At 31.1% G+C, this 18,428-nt stretch overlaps 1 protein-coding gene across 1 annotated transcript in view; it reads right to left on the bottom strand.

Annotated features, from left to right (window-relative positions):
• LOC134726462 (antiviral innate immune response receptor RIG-I-like) overlaps positions 1-18,428 on the bottom strand; it is a 37,662-nt gene that overhangs the window by 4,581 nt on the left and 14,653 nt on the right. The window contains exons 6-13 of the mRNA XM_063590868.1: positions 18,150-18,238; positions 16,646-16,909; positions 12,106-12,268; positions 10,208-10,303; positions 8,707-8,897; positions 7,490-7,634; positions 6,475-6,699; positions 358-525 (exon numbers count right to left, since the gene is read on the bottom strand). Coding sequence (XP_063446938.1) covers positions 358-525; positions 6,475-6,699; positions 7,490-7,634; positions 8,707-8,897; positions 10,208-10,303; positions 12,106-12,268; positions 16,646-16,909; positions 18,150-18,238 — 1,341 coding nt within the window. The remainder of the gene's footprint in view (positions 1-357; positions 526-6,474; positions 6,700-7,489; positions 7,635-8,706; positions 8,898-10,207; positions 10,304-12,105; positions 12,269-16,645; positions 16,910-18,149; positions 18,239-18,428) is intronic.

The raw sequence follows: 18,428 nt of genomic DNA, 5'->3' as shown, positions 1-18,428 counted from the left end.
ATTACTTGAATAAGTTATTTAATACATCTTTGAAAAATTCTTTAATAACATTTATTCAAGGAACATAGTATGTAATTGTTTTTGGATACAAATTATAAATAACTTTAAGTCTTAATTATTTCAAGTTTTTATCTATTTATATCTGTCTACCTTCAAGATTGATGACCATATTCATATCACAAAATTGCAGACAATCACATTCAGTGTTTTCCTTCATAGAATCATATAGTCTCTTTTAAGTTGTGTTCGCCATTCATGCATGCCTTGATACTATTTTTAATTTTTTTTTTGTTACTACTTGAAAAAATTGCACCAGCAGTTTCCCCCTCGTTCTAGCTACAATATTCATATATTCACCTCGCATTTGCAGGCTGCTTATTTCATTAGCTCTAAATCTGTAACGTATCATCAAATTACATAATGGAATATCCAATCCCTCAGAAGCAACTGATGTTGCAACAACGCACAGGTGGTCACCATTTCTGAATTTATCTAGCACAGCATTCTGCTCAGAAGCTGGTAGGCCTTAAAAAAGAGAGAATAATTTCTTTTATAACAAAGGCATTTCATAATCATATAAAGAAAGTACTAATAATGTAATTGTGAAAAGTGGAGATATGATTTGAAATAATATCAAGGTTAAAAGAAAATGTGTAGACAAAACTTAATTAAAACAAATAAAGGGTATACGCCTCAAACTGAATACACCTATATCGGAAAAGAAGAACTAATAGTAAAAGTGTCATTTCCTTTTATATTTAAGGGGTACTAATTTACAAATTAAAATAACAGCATTTTAATGAACCTCTGGATGGTCATTTCTTATCTATCCAGACCAAAACTATTGTTTTGCTGTTTTGGTTGTTTTCCAAAGTATTCTATGAGAAATATTGTATTTTTGAAAGTCGTTAACAATGTAATTTTAAAATATAATTTACAAGCAAGATAACTCTTTTTAGATAAGCGATTGACGATTATTTGTGTCCTTTAGATCGGTGACAAAAATGGGTTTCATGATAACGCATTACATTTGTCATGGTTGTAGTTTCAAAGAATTTTATCTGTTAATTCAACATCAATATAAGGGCTTTTTCCAATATGTTCAGCATAAGGTTTCAAAATCAACATATATCACCTATATACAAATTCAAAATTTGGTGACTATGTGGAACGCATCTATCCCATCGAATTTGAGATTAAGGATACTACAGATACAGTTAAGTCGGCTTCATATCTTGACTTACATCTAGAAATTGACAATGAGGGTCGGTTGAAAACAAAACTTTACGACAAAAGAGATGATTTCAGCTTTCCAATTGTGAACTTTCCATTTCTAAGCAACATTCCATCAGCACCTGCATACGGGGTATATATCTCCCAATTGATACGATATTCCCGTGCTTGCATTTCCTATCATGATTTTCTTGATAGAGGGTTACTGCTCACAAGGGAGCTATTAAACCAAGAGTTCCAAATGGTGAAGTTGAAATCATCCCTTCGTAAATTTTACGGACGCCATCACGAGTTGGTTGCCCGTTATGGAATAACCGTTTCATAAATGATATCGGATATGTTCCTTACGTCGTAATTACAATCCTCTTCCCTTTCATGAATGTGACCTACCGAGTTAGACTATTTACCGTATTTGTAATCACATAAGCAACACGACGGGTGCCACATGTGGAGCAGGATCTGCTTACCCTTCCGGAGCACCTGAGATCACCCCTAGTTTTTGGTGGGGTTCGTGTTGTTTATTCTTTAGTTTTCTATGTTGTGTCATGTGTACTATTGTTTTTTTGTTTGTCTTTTTCATTTTTAGCCATGGCGTTGTCAGTTTGTTTTAGATTTATGAGTTTGACTGTCCCTTTGGTATTTTTCGTCCCTCTTTTATATAAGGTCAAATCAAAGTTCGCATGATGGAAGTATTGATTCATGTTTCGAGCCATGTTAGCTAGAGATAAAGGCAACAGTAGTATACCGCTGTTCAAAACTCGTAAATCTATGGACAATCAACAAAATTGGGATAACAATCTAAAACTGAGGAAAACAAATTACTATAAATATAAGAGGAGATCAACGACACAACATTAAAATGTAACACACACAGCAACAGACTAAGTATTACACAAAATCCGATGAGAATAACAAATATAACATCAAAACCAAATACATGAATTTAGGATAGAAAAGTACCATGACATGTCTTTTAGTAATGTGAATTCACACTCAAATATAAGAAAAAACAAACGACACAACGGAAACACAACGTTAAAATGTTACACACGAACTATGATATACCAATGGCCATTTTCCTGACTTGGTACAGGAAATTTTTAAAGATAAAAATTGTGGTTTGAACCTGGTTTTGTGGCATGCCAAACCTCGCACTTTAATGGCAATGTTAAATATAACATTGAAATGACAACATGATATTACAGGACTACAATACAAATAAATAGGATAACGTATTACACAAAGAAACACATGATCAATATATAACAGGCATCAGGTTTAAAATTCAATACGCAAAAACGCGCCTCGTCCACACAAGAATTAACAGTGACCTCCAGATATAAAAGATCGAAAGTGAAAAAAGTACAAAGTTGTACAGCACTGAAGATTAAAAGTTGAAAAAGGTTGTATCAAATACGGCTATGTATATGTGCTTGGGATAAGAACATCCTTATTATTTAGAACAATTTATGCTATTGCAAACAGTAAATTTTATCAAATGAATATAAAAGATATACATAATGAGACTGAAGAATTAACTAGTTACAGAAAACAAAACCCGAATACATAATGTAAAGACTAACACAGAAAAATAGACACACCCGACTTAGTCTAGGCCTCAACCCAAACAATTTATAAAAATGACGTGACATACGAAGTGGTGAAAAGGAACAAAAATTACGTCACATTTGAATTTCTGAAACAGACATGACGTCACATTTGAAAAACTATATCTCAAAAGTAAGGTAGAATTAGGATTGATTTAAGATTATAATATAACTAAATACTGATATAACATTTAAACACAATGCACATTGCAATACTTATTTAAAATAGCAATTAACTAAGGTATATATATATATATGTCATGTTTGTTTTGGATCCAGCTTCAAATGTAAATTATCATACAGATTACGTTGAAAAAATTAAATCTAATAAATGAAAGCGGTAATTAATTTTTCTTTTCCATAACTCATAACTATAATATAAAAGACGTCAACAAATTTGACAAAATTCGACGAAAACCACAAATATAACATCAAACTAAACACATGAATTTGGGATAAGCAAGTACCGTAAATCGTCTTATAGTAATGCGAATTCACACTCAGCAAAACAGTCACAATCGGGAATAAGTCACGTTCGTTAATTTTAAGATTAGACGACGTAATGACAAACCACAATCTACCATGTGGTAAAAATGTCCTTAGCTAGTTTGATTAAAGAAACATTGTATGGATCAACTTATTCGTGAAGGTGTCCATAAAATTTACGAAGTGACAATTTTAATTTGTCCTCCTCATAACTTTGTTGAAGCACACTCCTGTATAATAAGTCCGTATAGTGTGAACAAGCACGAGAATAAAGTATCAATTGAGATATGCAAACACCGTACGAAGGGACAGAGTATATGCTACTGCTGAGAAATGGGAAATTGATCATTGGGAAGTTGAAATCGTCCCGTTTATCATACATTTTCGTGTGAAGTCGTCCATCTGCGTCAATATTGAGGAAAATATCAAGGTATGAAGCAGTCCTTCTAGTATTAGTAGTATCCTTAATTTCAAGTTCGCTGGGATATATGAGATGTAAGTATTGGCTGAAATATGTGGTATCCAATGATAGAATATCATCAATTTATTGGAAAGTTAAATTTAAGAATTTCGCAATATGCTTTTTCTTTTTGTATTTTAGAAGGTTCTGAATGAATTCTGCTTCATGAGAGTACAAAAACAAATCGACCAGCACGGGTGCACAGTAAGTACCCATTGGAATACCGACTGTGTGTTGAAATATAAATCAAACTCAACAAATATATTGTCGATCAAATAGTCCAGCATTTTGATGATATCATCTTCAGTATACTTTTGGGAAGATTCAGTGTAATTCTTCACAAAATATGAATTATTGTAACCCAAAACAAGAAATTTGTATCTACGATTCCCATTTTTATAGAAGAAGCTCTATTTTATAAGATAGTTAAGTCGATCTTTCAACTAAGCATTGGGAATAGAAGTGTATATAGACCTTTTTGGCATTTGAATGTAACTCCTTATTCTAAGAAGGCCCTCTCGTAATTTTTTGATCAACAAATATCACATACTAGGTCAAATTTGGCATGGATGTAGTGTTGAGTGTTTTAGACACTACTTGCCATCACGCAATTCGAAATTACAGTATATCAGTCGTTTCAAGGATAGTCGCGATGTGTCCTTATATATCACACTAAACAAATATTCATCTCACGGGTCTATGTCACTATAATCAAAAGATCTCCATGAAGAGACATATTTGGCATAATTCAATTTTTATCAGGGAACGATTACGCTTAACAGTGTTGCTGATTTGGAGAGCAAAGAACTAAATAATAAATGTTTAAAAACTATCTAATAAATTGTATGCAAATAACAAAATTTTCATCGAACTTAATCTTTGAAAAATAGATTTGCTTCCTTGTGGAACCGAATCATGAAAGGATTTCCGGGATTTCCTAAATCATGGGGAAATGAATCTGACATCATAATCAGAAATGTAATCAATATCTCAACTTCGAAACGTGCCCTCATACATGTACATATCTAAGTTCACAATATAGCTTTGGAATTTAGGAAAATGCTTAGCTACCATTTTCGCCTACTTAACTGAATTACGGATTTTTAAAATTTGAAAGCTTTATTTTAAAAGCTCATAATTTCATTTTGTTTACCAGAAGAAAAACATCAATTTGAAAATAAGTTGTCTTTCATGTTTTATAGTTTATAATTTATAGTTGTCGCAGCTGGTTCTAGATTAATAATATTTATACAGATCAGCAACAATGTTCACTTTTGGTCCTCAATGCTCTTTATACTTCGTACTTTATTTGGCCTTTTTAACTTTCTTTTTTTTTTTTAATTGATCTTTTTGGTGTTCAAACTACAGTGCATACATTCATACATACATTTTTACAATGCATAAGTGATTGACCTGTGGCATAGTCATACTATTGATATTTTTTCGAATAAGACATAGTAAAAAACAAATACAAGTAAATGATGTGAATAATCGGTATATGATAAAAGTAAAAGATACTTTGGAATACATTAAATATACATGATCATATCGAAAATAAATTTAATTAATAACTTCCATAAACTACCCCCATCTGTCGACAAATGACTCGTGCTTGTCTTTAGAAAGATATAAATATTCTAATATCTCCAGACGTCTTTTCAAAAATTTGAGAAAAGCTTGCACAGATATAAATAATCTGTCTAATTGTGTGTACTTTACATAATAAATGTAATATTTTGCCTTTTTTTTTTTTTTTTTAACTTTCTTGGATTCGAGCGTCACTGATGAGTCTTTTTGTAGACGAAACGCGCGTCTGGCGTATATGCAAAATTTAGTCCTGGTATCTATGATAAGTTTATTTACTACCACTGGGTCCATGCCACTGCTTGTGGAGATTTATTTATTCGAGGGTATCACCAGCCCAGTAGTCAGCCTTTATGAGCTGACATGAATTATCATTGATATGGTTATATTCATCAATTACCTGTTTACAAAATATTGAATTTTTGAAATACTAATGCTTTTCTACCTCAGGCATAGATTACCTTAGCTGTATTTGGCCAAACTTTTAGGAATGTTGGTCCTCATTTATCCTTCAACTTCGTACTTTATTTGGCCTTTTAAACTTTTATGGATTCGAGCTCACTGATGAGTCTTTTTGTAGACGAAACACGCCACCTGGCGTATATACAAAATTTAGTCCTGGTATCTATGATGAGTTTATTTACAATGTATTGATGGCACGGGACTTAAGCGCTGCGTATAGGCTAAATCAAAGCTCTCTTACATACTAAGGTATGAAAGCAGAATACATTTTAAAAATTGCATTTGTCCAATCTGATAGCTTTCTTCGCCGAACGACTGAGTGGGTGATTTTCTTTTGTATTTTATTATACAGTATTTGTATTTTTTCTATTTAAGTTTTGACTGCAGTAAACCCTTGTACAATTTTTAGAATATTTAAACGAACACAAAAAGGCAACTCTCTCTACACCAGAAATCATCAAAATGAATATTCTAATAAAAAGATTTCTGCATTGAAATCACTGTACACAAGCGAAATACCCTCTATATTCGGAAAGCAAAACCAAATGATGGAATAGCAGGACCATACATGTAAAGTGCTTTAATAGAGCTAATCAATTTATTCATTTATTTATGATTATAGAAACATAAATTATATATTACCGTCCTCGGCTATACATTTGTGTGATCCAGTCAGGTAAGTACTTCTGAGATAATCAGGTAAAACATCTACGAGGGCCCTTGCTGTTGCTCTAGTTTTAACAAATATTAGGAATCTGGAGTCTTCTTTGCATTTGTGATATTCCCCATCTAGTAATTCAATTAGTGCTTTAACATCAGGATTTTTTTCAATTTGTCGTCCAATCTCCCGGATATCAACAAACACCTCTGTAGTTTCATATAAACAAAGATTTCATTAACCATGGTAAACGTTTGTTATCTTATCGGTTTTTTTCCAGAGGATCGTTGTTTCAATAGCGGTCATAATTAATATCCTTAATTAGATATTTCTTAGGTTTTTTTTTCAAATTTATTTTTACTTCTGATATTTAATTCTGTTAAGTCCAAATGCATTTTTTTTTATCTATTCTGTGTAATCAATGAATGCCCATGTTACTTATAAAATATTATATAGCTAAAGCAACTTAATTAACTGTCAATTCTGTTTAAACCATATATTTAAAAGCTGAAGTTTTAATATAAATAACGAAATAAAATCCAAATATATTTGTTCTATTATATTCGTTTTTGTAATGCTTTAGTTGATAGAGTACAAGCAATAAAAAAGATATTCATCAGAAATTGTGAAAGTCAGAAAACTGTAGTTTGGTTATTGTTGGTGGTTGATGTCTGTAATAATTGGTTAAAATAAGTAATTGTTTTGTTATAGATTAAACCGTTAGTTTTTTCAATTGAATTTTTAAATACTTTTCATGTTGGGGTCCTTTTATTGTCAAGTATACGGTATGGGTTTTTCCTCATTGTTGAAAATTTAGTTGCGTACAGCAACTTGATTTTAACTTTAGTGGAACAATCATACCACATCTCCTTATTTTTATTTTCACTTATCTTTCAATTCAAATTTTATCTAGAATTTGTTTTTGAATCTAATGTTTGAATAGCAGTCGTTCTACTAACTAGAGAAGTGACTATTTTTTATAATTCACGCCTTTTTTACCTTTTAATTTATTGACAATTTCTGTCTCTTCGTCGGTTTTTGCATTTTGACTTGCAGCGGATTCATCTGCGTATCCTTGTGTAATAACATTACAAACTTGATCAACCTCCAGCAAAGAATTCACTTCCAAACATTCAGCGTAAAGCTGGAAAAGAAAGCGAAGGTACCAAATGTTTCTAAAAATCAAATACTCTAATTCCATTCAAAAATTGAAAATATTTTAGCCAAATAAAAAAGCTTGATTACAAGTAAATAAAGTTCGACAGGAACGTTATAAAACATCTGAATTTTAACTCCAAGTACTCCTTTGTGCTATTAAGGATGACGGTTCATATAACTGTACATGTTTTGTAGCATATATCTTTCATTCAAAATGAGACATGGTTTTCAGAATAAATCAGTGATCAGACTGTGTCACCAGGAGTTACCATCACGTTACATGTAAGTACAAAAATTATCTACTTATAACTTCAACAAACCCAAAACCCAGCACATTGTAACAAAATTGAAGGTAAATATTGGTGCTTACATAGGGTAGGTAGTTCTCTTAAATCTAATGTAACATTTAGTTTTATATTTTAATTGTTGATGAGTACCTTTCGGTATTTTTTTTTAAAAGTGGTGATAATGCAATCTTTAACATAAATCACTACAAACAACAATTTAAAAAATGATAATAGCCATTTTTTTTTTATAAATTTTGACATATTGTGTTAATGAAACCCGCTAAGTTCAAATGTGTAGGACAGTTTCTCTAATTCTTCGTCAATTTCTATCAATTTAATCTGAATAACCTATTGTGACGGCATGACAAATGTGACCATGCCTGGTGGCGTAACATAGAAAGAACACATTTTTTGGCAGATCATTTGAAAAAAGGAGTAATTGTGCCTGCATATTGTTAAAAATCGTTAGAGACAAACAATTTACAAAATCTCGTGTGATACGATAAATATCAATTATCGACAGTTAAATTGTAAATATCTTAATCACTCGGCAAGCCTCGCGTTTGAATTTTGAAAATTTAACCGTCTCGAGTGGATAATTAGCGTTACACACTCGATACAGTGGTATAATATAAATATATCTATCTCATAAACATAATCGAACTGTAATGGACCGTTATTACCTGACAATACTGTTAACTAATTTTCGTTTATTATTATGTCATAATATGTACATAAAATGATAACATGTCAATAAATGTTATTCTGTACCTCTAAGTGTCTGAAACATGCATGAAGTAGACGTGGTATTTTCGGGTCTTTGTGTATTACATGCTCAACTTTATCTTTAGTCTCTGCAATCCATTGGATATAACGGATTTCGGACCTTTGTTTTGGTGGTTTATTTAAAGCATCATACAAGTCTTTGCAATCATTCATATGCTCGATAAAAAAGCCTGAGACTGAAAAGGAAAAGGAAAAACATTCCATATTCAAACTATACCAGTATTTAAAAGAGCAGATTGCAAACACACAAAGTTGTTATTGCATTTAGCGTTACATTAATATATATATAAGTACGGGATAAGGATATGAGAATTGTTTTAAGTTACAAATACAAAGTAAATAGGATGGTCTACTTAAGAAATAATTCATGGAAGCCATAGATTATTGGAAATTTACACATGGCCTGGGCGTTATATTCGAATTTTATCCTGAGCGTAAGATTTCGATTCTAATAGGACAAATACGCTCATTAAAAAAACTTAAGCGAGGGGGTAAAGCTGTGTGTGTGGCTGTTTTTTTTTACTCCCCGTTAGATAAAGCTCATACATTGTAATAAATCCGTAGCTTGCATGGATCATTATTTCGTGAACAACGGCTAAAATAAAAATCTGTATCATTCTCAAAACCAACAATTGTCATTTTGATTTACATGTTTTTCTCGTAAGCAACCGTCAAATCCAAAGTTGACATTTCGTAACTAAAGAGCCGCCATGTTGACTTGCTGAAATCAGTAAATATGCGAATAATGCAATACAATAGAAAATCAAACAAACCCTACCTTGATAATCAATTTTAATACAATAGTAAACAACATTTCAATGATTAACGTAACAGAAAAATTTAAACTCTAGCGTTTTCATTTGTATGATGTTATGTTTTGAAATGACTTAAATGCGTCAAAAACATTAATAGACTTTCGCGGAATTTTATTTTATTTTAATTTTGTTTGTTTCTCCGAGGTTTTGTGTATTTCTTCTTTCTATTATTCATCCGAATAAGAATAAAAGTTATTTTGTCTTTTTTTTAATTGCAATTTCTAAAACAATACAATCGGCAGAGGGCTTGCAAATAGCTTTCAATACATGTGGATTTACGTGGAAAGTATATTGTAACAGCCATTATTATGTACACCAAGGAGTCTGCGCTAAGTATAGATATATCGAGAATTGAATCACAGTGTTGTTTACACTGCGAAAGAAGCACGTCATAGAAATTTCAGTTTCATTATGATTAAATAGTGTCTAGAAAAGTTTTGCAAATGTTGAACATGGTAAATAACATAGTTATGCCAAAACGAAATTTTGAAATAAGTAAACGACGATTGATTGTATACATGTTACACCATGACGTGACAAATAAACATACTCACAATGCAGCTAATAGTATCGTAATTTGTGCGGTCAAACTATTTTTATTTGTATTGATATCGATCACAGAATTCGTGTATGAAATTGCAAAATAGCTCATTACATACAAAAAGATATACCTTTTCGACAATTGAACATGCTTTCTACATGGTCCATTGCAAGTATGACAATGTTTTTCAATGGATCGTCTTGGCGTGGATTGGACCTTATAAATACTAAAAGAGTTACGTTAAAATATGAATAAGTACAAGATTTTATCAAATGTGTCATTTTGTATCCCTATGAAATAAATTGAGAAAATGTGATATCGATTCTCGGAGAAGACCATCTTCAGTATTTTCAGTCTTTTAAAAATGCGTAACTATACGTTCACTTTTGTCAAAAACATTTTTTATTACATCGGGTCTTTAGTTTTTACATGAATTGATAAGATTTTTCATGTCAGGGCCTTTTATATCCGGCAATGCAGAATTAATTTATCTCATTGTTGAAGACCAAATAGTTTCTTATAATTGCTTATATCCGCTTTATTTGAACTTTGGTGAATATTTATCACATTGGCACATCCTACCACATCCCTAAATTTTTAAATACAAATTATTATGCTTAACTCGCTGTTAAAAAATACAGATTTTCCTACATTTACAACTCAACTGTATTCACCTGCATTTACCTTATATACTGTTACCCAATGTTACATCAGCTATAGCCGATACCTATTTTGTTTAATGCTTTAACATGAAAGCCGAGGATAATACTAAAACAGTACTAAAATTTGACCTGTAACATGCAATATATAACAATATGATATTTCAACACATTAAAAAAGTTGATTCTCAAATCACATCTTCTTATATTTGTTGTTAGAAATGCTTAAATCGGTCAAATATTCAATATTTTGTTTTTATAAATTACATATTCTAAGTGTTAAGTACATACTCTACTGATATTTCTATTATGACTGAAATTAGGAGGTTATCCAAAGTATTTTCACTAGTGAAACAAAAAAATATTTTTTAGGTATAACAGAAATAAAACTACTAACCTCCAAGGAAAATTCCAAAGTATAAATACATAAATAAAGGCAACAGTAGGTTTCCGATGTTCGAAAGTCATAAATTGATTGATTATAAACAAATCCGTGTTACAAACTAAAACTAAGGGAATTATATCAAATACAAGAGGAAAACAAGGAAACAACAGAAATACTAAAGTGCAGCAAAAACCAAACGACAATGCAACACACACACACAAAAAATAAGATAAAAATAGCCGTTTTCCTGATATTTTACAGGGTATTTAAAAAAACAAATGGTGGGTTGAACCTGGTTGTATGAACTTATAAAATCAAAATCAAATCATTAAACAGAATAAGTGGGAAAACTGCATTATTAATGACTTGGTCCAGGCATTCCCTAAGAAAATGGTAGATCAAACCTGGTGTAATAGCTAGCTAAATATTACACTCGACTGTATGATAGTAGTTAGGAGTTCCGTTTTTATTTACAAATTAGGTTGAGTAATCCAAACAGACATAATAGGTCAATGTGGCAGTAATTTGGAACCAGCAGGATACATTGTGCAAATATATCGTACAGACATACAACACAATAGGCTTAAAATTCATACAAATACAAATGAAAATCTAAATGAGACGCTATCAAATTTGACAAGGATATCACCAAAACCATATATGTCAAACCTAATGACAATTACTTCAGAGCATTTGACACTTAAATATTTTCATTTGATTTATATAAAAAAAATCATAATTCTGATGTTGATGAACGTATTACCTATTTTTTTTTTTTTTTTTTTTTATAGTACATTTTAAGGAATCCCGACTTATCCTATCGAAACACAGGTCACACTAAATGGGCTTTCAACATCGCTTACCAACATGCAGTGTGTTCTAGCTGTAATAATTAAAGAGTTAATCGCAAGATACAACACTTTTTTATGTTTGTGTTCATAACATTCATACGCGCTTTAATTGAAAAGCTATGAATTGATTTACCTTTTTCAGGAATAGTGGTGTACTGTAAGAGTTCTTCTTCATTATGTTTTACAATAGACAGTTTCGAGGCGGCTAAATTTGTCATCACAGTACGTAAATGATGTTTTGCAGAGTTTAAATCTTTTGCTTTCTTTGTGCCTGGTGATGCTGTCAATCCCAAAATCTTTAATATTCAACTATACATTAATTATAGGTAGACCTAGTCTTAAAGAAGAATATTTTTACGAGTCATTATATGCTTACATGTAAAAATTTCAAACTCATTATTTAAAGACAAAATTTGTCATTTACACTAAGAACGAAACTCAAAACATTATTTAAAACACAAAAACAAAACTACAATATAAGTTTAATGGATCAAATTTTAATTGAGAGTTGAGGAATTATTCCTATTCAAATTGAGGAATTAAACAGATGCAATACCCTGAGATAACGTTCATTTTCATTTGCCCAAAACTTAAGGTGGTTTGGGAGTCTTAAATAAAAAAAAAATGATAGAATTTGTTCATACTTTGCTAAAACGTAGTATCTATTGATACAACCCGTAACAGGGATCGAATTGATGTTTTTTTACCGTTAAAATTAGCTACGTTATCGACAAACTTAATTGATAAGTGACCAGAACTTTTGGTACTTTAACGTTAAAAAGACTGACAATGCTGACAAACTTTCTTGTGTCGATAATCAAGTTTAATACCGATAGTATTGAAAATAATTATTTCTAATAATATGAAACAAATTATGTCCATGCACCATTTGGATTGGGCAAAAAGAAGTCATTCCTTCAAAGTCAAAACAGAAAAAAAAAAGATTTATGGAAGGACGTCTTGATAGTATTATTTCCTTTACAATTTTATCCAAAACTAAAAGAATTATACTGGTAAAAAATTAAAAAGGTGTTTCATTTCTTCCAAGTCAGAAAAGGAAAAAAAAGCCAAATATATTGTCAAAAATTCTTACTTTTGAAATCCATACGTATGTTTTTTTTTAAACCTGAGTTAATTCCGACTTCGTATCATTATTACCAGAGGCCTTTATCAAGAAATAAAGCTGGGATTATCTTTTTGTTTGAAAAGTGGAATTGTAATGTCCCGGATTGCAAGGTCTCGAAATTTAGGACGTGAAAAAGCCCGCAGAACTTTGGTTTTCAAATATTTTGTTTGTTCATGTAGAACGGTGTGAATTATTCAGCTTGAAGCTAGAAAACTCTTCGATCAAACGAAGGAATCTCTGGTGTTAATTCACCAATTTGTGTCGAAATACACATACATTTCTGCTTAACTGCGTTAATTGAACAACTTAGTGCTACAACACACCTGCTAAAGCACGAAACATTTGATTTTCAGGAGGGGAAAGGGGGTATATAGTTAAATATCTCAGAATATTTTAATAACCGCTTCGCTGGTCAGATTTGTTGCCCCCGCCTTTAGGCGAGGGGGCATTAAGATTTACCCTTGTCTGTACGTCTGTATGTTCGGTCTATAATTTTTTTGTCAAATATATATTTACGTCGGATACCGGGCAGTTTCTTTGGTATAGCTGTACTTTATCAAAAATATGTACATGTTAATATTGACTTAATATTAAAAAGGTGAACACTATTGCTGAAAGCCTGTTCAGGGTTTCTTTCTTGTGTATGATTATATAATTTTTCACATGCCTGAAATCATTGACGATAATGTAAGGTGCTCTATTAGAAAAAATGGATTTCTAGTTCGGGTTTGAAAAAGAAATTTCGCCTTTTCTTGAGCCTGTTTTGTACATTAAGTTTAACAGATATGATCCAATGGAAATGTTCACATGGAACCTTCGGTAAATAGGAAAATGAAAAGATATGGGGTAATTTACAGAGATCCATGAGAAAAACGGAGGGAATTAAAAACATTAGAGGTCTTTACAAGGCTTGTAACAAGGGTGGAATCTCACTCCTTCTGAAAAGCTCTAAATTGCCCCAACGTGTATATACGTGTGGTCATGAAGAGATTCTGGTTTCTCTTTTTGTGTGTCATAAACATACAATTCCGATTTGAATTCAATTTACCGAAACATTTCCGTACATTAAATCTTAGGACGGTGAGAACATTTTAAGGACGCAACAGATCGACGCACAATTTTAAGTAGTACATAGATGTGCAATGATTCAGCTTCCTGTACATGTTCATGTAGTTCTAAATTTTGAATGTTGATTTCTTTAAAACAAAACACCATTTTTTAAAATAAAAAATATCAAAATGTCCCGCGTTAACAATGAAAAAGTTTAACCATGAAAAATTACATATCTAAGAAAAGCAGTCGTCCAATTGATTATAAGAAAGTTTCAGTTTATCATGTAAAATTTCTTCAATTTGAGAGTTTTCCTTAAGTTACAAATGTGACTCCATGTCTGATGGTGAAATACAAATGAATGTCTCAGAAAGTGGTGAATTAGTTTCCATAAATGATAGATGAATCGGGCCAAGCGTAGTAACTTACAGTAAACAGACTACTGTACCATTGACTCATTTGTCGAACTATTTAAACGATTTGTGTTAATGACCAAAAATTTATATACAACGGCAGTTATAAATTAATCTGAATTTCATAGCGCGTCGTCACGATAATGAAAGTTATAAAAAATAAAATCTATAACCAGCAGATCTATACTTCTATAAAGAAAGTATTCTTGTACAAAAGGGTATTTATTAAAAAATGGTCCTAACTATAGAATAGATAGTTTACCACAGAAATCTTAAACGGAAGTTTCGACAATTTGAAACAGAAGAGATTTGAAAATAAATTTAACTTTAAATAAACACTGAAGTAATTTTAATACCTCGAAGGTGTAAAGAATAAACCAACAATCTCAATCTTTAAAAGTGTCTTCATTGCACACACCGACGAGTTGATGTTTTATACAGTAGAAACAGTGGATGTGACTCCAATAAGTTCATTATCATTGTAGTCATGAATATTTATCGCTTATATTAAATTGATAAAGATTTTATCGAGGTCGCACCAACTGTTTTACAGCTAAGATCAGGTACATGTAAGATCAGTTACATGAAACATGATCTCGTCGATTCGCACGACGAAGCCATTGTTTATGACAGAACACACATTATAGATTATGTATTTTTGTTTCCATCAGTTCGAAAGTATTTGATCATTTCAACTTCTTTGTATTTCATAATGATGTGTCATGAACAAAGACATATTATGTTCGATTGAATAATGATTTCCTCGTAACAAATGATAGAAATTTCGGAAATCCCTTATTTAATCCTTTGCCGTTAAAATGAAAATGCTAATGACAGAGGTTGATTATAAAAATGCTTTACTGTGTTAAAAAAAACTTCGACTTAAACAATGAAAACTTACTCGTTGGACATGAAATATTATGTCGATGAAGAAAATTAAATTATGTCACTTCTGAAATAAGTTTGTCGATAACGTAACTTATTCTGACGGTAAAGAAACGCGAATTTGATGACTTCTCTATTACGGGCTGTATATGTTGAAAAATATAATAAAAATGATAGGTCACCGCGCATTTTATCAAGCTACAGGACGTGACAGAGATCAAACACCGTTTTGTAATTAGAAACTAAACAAAGGGATACAATTATTAGATAGTTAAGCCAAGAGTTCCAAATAATTAAGTTGCAATCATCCCTTCGTAAATTGTACGGACGCCATCACCAGTGGGTTGATTGTTATGGAATAACAGTTTCACAAATGATATCGGATATGTTCCTTTCGTCGTAACTACAATCCCCTTCCCTTTCAAAAATATGACCTACCGATTTAGACTATTTACCGGATTTGTTATCACATAAGCAACACGACGAATGCCACATGAGGAGCAGAATCTGCTTACCCTTCCGGGCACCTGAGATCACCTCTAGTTTTTGGTGGGGTTCGTGTTGTTTATTTTTTAGTTTTCTATGTTGTGTCATGTGTACTAATGTTTGTTCTTTTGTCTTTTTCGTTTTTGGCCTTGGCGTTGTCAGTTTGTTTTAGATTTATGAGTTTGACTGTCCTTTTGGAATCTTTCGTCCCTCTTTAAAGGAAAAGATAGCTTTCAGACAATGCTTTGAGAATATCAAAAGAAAAGATAGAGTCACTGTACGTTTTTTCCGTCTAAAATACTAAATAGGAAAATTCCATGTAGAATCCTTCAGAAAAAGCACCGTTTTGGAGTTACTTCCCTTCCCCTTAAAATGCCAATTTTAAACAACCAAAAATAATCACCATTTCCAAAGATATACAAAAAAATATAAGTTATATTCTTATAAACTGGTTCTTTTAAATGAACATTCACATTTAAAATCTTCATTCCTGCATCACATTTTGCTAACTTGATAGAAAATTACAATCCAAGATGGAGGAAAACACCCATACCACGTTAAGTTGTTTGATATTTCTGAACAATTTTCATTAATAAAACCAATCATAAAAGGATATTAGGTTATCCATGAAGGTAAAATTCTAAAACAGTGATTGATGGTATAACTTTTTTTTATCCGTTTAAGTTCAATGTTGTATTCTAATTCTAGATTACCTGAGGCAAAGATGACAGCTTTTCCCCGTATTTAGCCTTTCTATAATATGCCATCAATTCGTTATAATTACTGTTATCAAAAGTGTGATGACATTCATCAAGTATGATCAATGTGAACTCCGATATTGAAATGGGTGTTTTTGCTTTCTCTGTGAGATGATTGCTCAATGATTGAGGAGTCAAAAACATTAAACTTGAATTTTTGACCTTATGGATGAAGTAATCGTTGTCATCTTCTTCTGCTTTCCATATATTGATCTTTCTCTAAAAAAGAAAAAAAACACCCATAAAATATCATTTTTTTTTTAAATATATAATCATATAATTTTGCTAGTTTAGATTATTGTGTTGTAGGATATATACAATGATATCGATGCATACAAATTATTTTTATTTTCATAATTAAAAAAAAAATGCCTAGTTGTTCATTATTAAAAAAATAAAGTTAACGGAATTTCAATGAATTTCAATTTTTTCATTCACAATTATTTACACAATCAAATATGTTTCTTTTCATGTGTGTGTATAATGAAGCAATGCATAGATAAAAGACCAATCTGAAAATATATGTTGAGACGTCACTGAAAATTCAGAACACTTTACTTATTTTGAAGATCAACATTGTATATATATCATATTAGTAATCAATTTACCGATTTGTACATGTGTTACATACAATGTAGACAAGTTGTAACCTGTTTCTTGACAATTTTAGGAATATGCTCAAGATAACATGGATTACTAAATTAAGATTTGCTAGTCTATGAAGAAACTGTAATGTATCTTATTAGTTTAATTTTAACATCAATATGTACATAAAATAACGTTATCCTTATGGTGTAATACATAAGCAATGATGTCAATTATTACAGGTACAGTGCGTATGAGCATCACGGGTAGCAAAATAGTTCAATACAACTAATTTACAGATGCTTGAATATATATTAGAAAAACCAATGAAAAGAGCGCTTGCTGAAAAAAATAATCGTCGTAAACAATGGCGGTATAGGCCAATATGTTTGCATTGACGCATATTAGAAATACATGACTGCAATGAATCAAGATATTGAATATCAGGAATAATCACATCTAAAACAATACTTTTATATATAGGTTAGAATAAAGGTATCATACCTTGGGTAAACCCTTTTATTCTACTCCAAAACTAAAATGAGCTAAATAACTTATGCACTAAAAAATTAATAGAATTACAATATGGGTCATGTATATATAGCTGACTACTTGATAAGTTTGATTTTGCGCATTCGTTGCCATTAATATTGGTATTTGTACATGTATTCATTTAAGGGTCAATTGTTTGTTTGTTTGCATAATCTGCATTACTTTAGAATTTCTGTTTATTCGGGTTTTCGTTTTAAGGTATTTTACACGAAAACCAAAAAAAAGTAGTGTTTTGCTAAATCTAGCACGTTTAGTATTGGAAAAAAATACCTGCTAAAGTGAAGAAATTAAGCCTTAAATATGTAACATAGAATATGAATACCTGATAGAACAGAGTTAAAAATACACCGCATGCTCTTTCATATTGTTGTCCCAAGAGAATATTGGTTCTGTTGATGAACGCAACCTTACCTTTAAAATAACGTTTATAACATGTATAATTGACATTTATAGGAATAAAATTAAAACTGACTGTTTTTATCCAAAATTCTGGTTCTTCAATAATATTACTAGTATAATCTATAATGCAGTTGCTTTTCTGCTTTCGAACTTGTATCACCTTTTGTACTTAATTTTTTTCTTTAAATTGTTCTGCCATTTT

This window comes from Mytilus trossulus, chromosome 7, assembly GCF_036588685.1.
Source record: "Mytilus trossulus isolate FHL-02 chromosome 7, PNRI_Mtr1.1.1.hap1, whole genome shotgun sequence".
Classification (NCBI taxonomy): Eukaryota; Metazoa; Mollusca; class Bivalvia; order Mytilida; family Mytilidae; genus Mytilus; species Mytilus trossulus.
The sequence above is the reverse complement of the archived record's forward strand: the minus strand, read 5'-3'. Positions and strand labels throughout refer to the sequence as shown.